The sequence below is a fragment of the Musa acuminata genome, chromosome BXJ3-2 (genome assembly GCF_036884655.1).
Source record: "Musa acuminata AAA Group cultivar baxijiao chromosome BXJ3-2, Cavendish_Baxijiao_AAA, whole genome shotgun sequence".
Classification (NCBI taxonomy): Eukaryota; Viridiplantae; Streptophyta; class Magnoliopsida; order Zingiberales; family Musaceae; genus Musa; species Musa acuminata.
In genome coordinates this window covers 23,404,127-23,408,754 of record NC_088350.1, presented here as the reverse complement: position 1 = coordinate 23,408,754, position 4,628 = coordinate 23,404,127, and the positions used below count along the sequence as shown (strand labels likewise).

The 4,628-nt window shown below is 42.9% G+C and overlaps 1 protein-coding gene across 1 annotated transcript; it reads left to right on the top strand.

Annotated features, from left to right (window-relative positions):
• Positions 1 to 1,461: 1,461 nt before the first annotated feature.
• Positions 1,462 to 2,882, top strand: LOC103971624 (AT-hook motif nuclear-localized protein 19). The gene has a single exon (XM_009385685.3). It carries the CDS (start codon positions 1,877 to 1,879, stop codon positions 2,648 to 2,650), a length of 774 nt encoding a protein of 257 aa, XP_009383960.2. The 5' UTR covers positions 1,462 to 1,876; the 3' UTR covers positions 2,651 to 2,882.
• Positions 2,883 to 4,628: the final 1,746 nt, after the last annotated feature.

Below are 4,628 nucleotides of genomic sequence, written 5' to 3'. Positions count from 1 at the left end.
TTGGTTTAATTAATACAGGTATAGTTGGCAAGTTGGTGGTAATGGTCATATTCTAATGGTTCATGTGTAGGGCTCAGTTGTCAGGTCAATAGTCTGAAGTATGAAACCATGATAACAGGGACTTCATCATGTAGGGTTGGTTATATGACATACTCCTTTTTCTCTCTTCTTTCTATGACATTACTGGGATTTCTTTGCATGATTCATAAAGGTCAGCACATGCTAGTTTTGGAGGAGTTTGATAGACATCATTCTAACTCAAACATTAGTAGATGTGAATAAATGGAATTCAATGATGACTGAAGCATAAAGTTTTGCCTGTGGGATATTTGAAGATCTTTGTGTAGTGATCTCAGTGCTTTTAAAAGGATGTCAAGGTTTGGAAGAAGATGAGTGTTGAGTGAGAAGGTTACTATATATAACAGAGAAAGGTGATGGATGATACAAGGAAGGATTTGTGTGGTCAAGGGATCTCTCTATCTATATTTTCAGAGAATGAGCTACTTTGACCATCATTAAATCAATGGGGTCAATTACAGATGTAGCATCAATGTCTGTCATAGTTTGTATTTATTTCCAGCTTCAGGAAGGCTATCTGATTTGTTGGAAGTGAAAGTTTCATTTGTTTCTGGTTAGATGTCAAAACCAAAGTGAAAAGGAGACTGATCTCAAGTTCACATTTGAATTGTCTAAACTACAAGTCCAGCAGTGCTGTGGATGTGTGTAATAGAAAAAAACCATGCAAAGGGAGTTAACCTAAGAAGAGAAATTATGAGACTGATATAGAATTATTTTGATGCAGTTTGATTAAGGTTGTTCCTGCTTAGGGGAGCCAAAAAGGTGTTCTGTGCTTGGTTAGAAGCAGCATAGGAATATATTAGGAAAGCACTCTCTCTCTCTCTCTCTCTCTCTCTCTGGTGTGTGCTCGCCACCTGCCCTCTGTGTGTCATACTGTCCTACAGCAAAGGCAACCCTAATTTCCAACTCTTTCTTTCTCTCTTTCTCACTCACTAAATAGCAATTCCAAAGCATTACCAACCATTGAAGCACCAACCCCTCAACACCAACGGCAAACTAATCACTGCTTCCACCTTATAGTATTAAACACAGAAACAAAACCTCTCTCTCTCTCTCTCTCTCTCTCTCTCTCTCTCTCTCTCTCATCCCATGCAGTTCTCCCTCAATAGCTACTCCCAAGCATCACCTAACCATTCATCACCAACCCCACAACAGCAACATCAGACCAATCAGTGCCCTCACCATAAAATATTGAGCACAGAAACAAAACTTATCTTGTGCTCTCACCACACCAAGTCTTTCTTCTGGTCTTAGGGCATGCCCACTTGCATTCCTTGGTTTGAACAAAGACTATGAACAATATTATATTAATAGCTTCCCTCCCAAGAAAAAAAAAGAGCTAAGGACAAGATTATATTAATAGCTTCCCTCCCAAGAGAAAAAAGAGCTAAGTAAAGGCACATTTCTCAGCTCTTATCTCTCCATGATGTGGTTGTATTCTATCCCCCTCTTTCCTTCCTGCTTCCCCACTTAAAGCATGTACTGTCTACCTTCTCTATTCTGTACCCGGAAGAGAACATGGATATTTGAGCGTGTTCAGATCTTAATCCTTCATGTCGCTCGTGTATCTTTTTCTGTCTCGGTCAACCACACATGTTTAGATTGATGTAAGATCTATTGGGAGCCCGTAGCAGTTATTACAAGCGAAGGAAAAGGCTGGACAAAGCTCTGCAGGAGAAGAAGCGAGCAGACAAGGGAAGAGACTGACAAGCTGGCGGCTAACCGGTGGTGGGAAGGGCAGCTGAGCCTTCCAGGAGGGGAGGTCGGACCCTCCGATCACGAGAATCACAACCAGGAGATGGAATTGAAAGAACCCGATGCCGCCGGCACTGGCGGAGGAGGCAACGACGAGGACAACGATAACGACCGCGAGCCGAGGGAGGGAGCAATCGTCGTCAGCACCCGCCGCCCCCGCGGCCGCCCTCCGGGATCCAAGAACAAGCCCAAGCCGCCTGTGTTCGTCACCCGCGACAGCCCTAACGCCCTCCGCAGCCACGTCATGGAGGTCGCGGGCGGCTCCGACATCGCGGAATCCATCGCGCAGTTCGCGCGCCGCAGGCAGCGCGGCGTCTGCGTGCTCAGCTGCGCCGGCACGGTAGCCAACGTCGCCCTCCGCCAGCCTTCTGCGCCGGGCGCCGTCGTCGCCCTCCATGGCCGGTTCGAGATTCTGTCGCTCACCGGCACCTTCCTCCCGGGCCCTTCCCCGCCGGGGACCACCGGGCTGACGGTTTACCTGGCCGGAGGGCAGGGTCAGGTGGTGGGCGGCAGCGTCGTGGGGTCCCTGATCGCCGCGGGGCCGGTGATGGTCATAGCATCCACGTTTGCCAACGCTACCTACGAGAGGCTGCCACTCGAGGAAGGAGACGAAATCCCGGGCGGTGGTGGCGGCATCCCGGAGCACCTCCCTGGTGGACTGGCGCCGCTAATGCCCGGAGCCTCAGGACCAGGCCGACTGCCCGATCCCTCGGCGCTTCCCATCTACAACTTGCCGCCACATATGGCACACGACGAGGTCGGCGGGCAACTGGGACACGAGGCCTTCGGATGGGCTCATGCGCGGGCGCCATTCTAACAGCACAGAAGCTTCGCAGAAGGAGCACAACAGGTTGAGCCCTCTCAATTGTTTCGGCTTCATTTGATGCAGTAGCATTCAGTGTGTAGTTGTAGTCGTCCTATCATCTCATTGTCTTTGCACCGTGACGAACTAGTCAAACTCAGAAACACGTTGATGTTGTCGTGATTTCAAAGTGTTGCTTCCTCTGAGGGTTAATTTATGGAAGCCATTAATGTGAGCTTTGTCTTGACATGAATTGTGGACCCTATAAAACAGTGAAGACCTTCATTAAAGTTCATGGAACTTGGAACCCATCCATGGAGGCTTGATTCAGATGTGATAATCGATAGACCTTCTCCACTGTGTATCGTAACATGATGTTTGACCATATGCCTTTCCTTATCACATCTACTTGCTGTAGACATCACAAGGTTTAGTTTGACATTGTTTACGTTTTCTGTACTTCTAAAAGCAACAAACACAAACACTATTCATCATTTGTTCATGTTAATTTACTCCTCTTAGAAAGTTCATTTAGTAGACACCTCCAATATTAGGGGTCAATACTTTCTTTCTTCTTCTATAAAATTCTGCTTTCACTCCTAATATTTTAAAGGTTTTTTGTTGGTAAATTCCATAAAAAAAATAACAACATAAAAAGGTTCATCAAATTTATTTTCTTCATGTCTAAGTCAAAGTCATAGGGTTTCTAAAACATTTCTTGAGCAAATGTTCAGAACTTCAATGCATTCTTGAGGCCTAAATCTAATCACAAAATTTCTCGCCTTCTATCGTTGATGATTACTATAAGTTAGGCTTAATTTCTTGAATCACTTTTATTTAAATTAACAAGGCTAATTATTACAGCATCGACTGCATTACATGTTGCAGTAATGATGATGTTGCTCAGTTCCACATATCACATTGCCTCTCAATCTGATAGGACTATGTTGTTTGGATCCCTTCTTCCTATCCAGACACCAAGATGTGAGTACAATGTGGATCAACACAAGGCATACATAATGGAGACATCTGAACTGTGGGGAAAGGAAAGAGAAATTAAGCTGATCAGTAAGGAAAGTCTCAAAGGACATTGTTGTTCTAGGATCTGATTATTGTGGCAGAATAAGGAAGAAATCATATATAATTAATTTCTCTAGATTCAAGTTGCATATTCCAACATTTATTTTCTCAAGCACACATTTCCTTCACATTATTATGCTTTAATTTTGTATCATTTCCAACAATTAAGATAATTATATCATCATTATCAAATTTATCACTACATCTGTATAGCATGACTGTAATCTGATATGATGGTTTTAGTTGTATTGTCTCCAACAACTAAGATAATGTAGTTCTATCTTTGCAATATTAATCACCACCAACTGCATAGTATGTTTGATGAAGAAATCCTGCTTCGATCAGTATGAGCTACTTTCAAATACACTCGAGTGTTTGGTTGTAACCATTGAAGGAGTTGACTCTTCTATTAAGAATTAAGTGCACCTTAAAACCATTCATTGCCTTATCCTTTCATTTTTCTATTGGTTATATGTTGTCATAATACTTTGTCCACCTTATTCTTTTGATGCATTGTTTTGCATAATACTTCGAAGAATCCATGCTCAAATCACAGCTATCGATCTGTTTTATGTTGATTTCAACCCAATCATGTGTCTCTGAGCCAGAGGTGAAACTGCGCAGTATATTACGATTATATGGTCCTAATCATATGAGTTAAAAGCAAAATCATTGATGGAAGATAATATAATTAGCAACGAAGTCTCAAATACTACAATCAACTATACATGTTTGGATAGATTCTTATTGACAAAACAAGGGTAGGTTTCGATATAGGCTGTTGAAATAATTGAACTCGATGAGTTTATTAGTACATTCTTCTTCTCACTTACTATTTGCATGCAAACATAGTAATAGTAAAAGCAAAGCAAAGAAGTGCAAAGGAGAACTTAGCAAGCAAAAGAAACGCTTG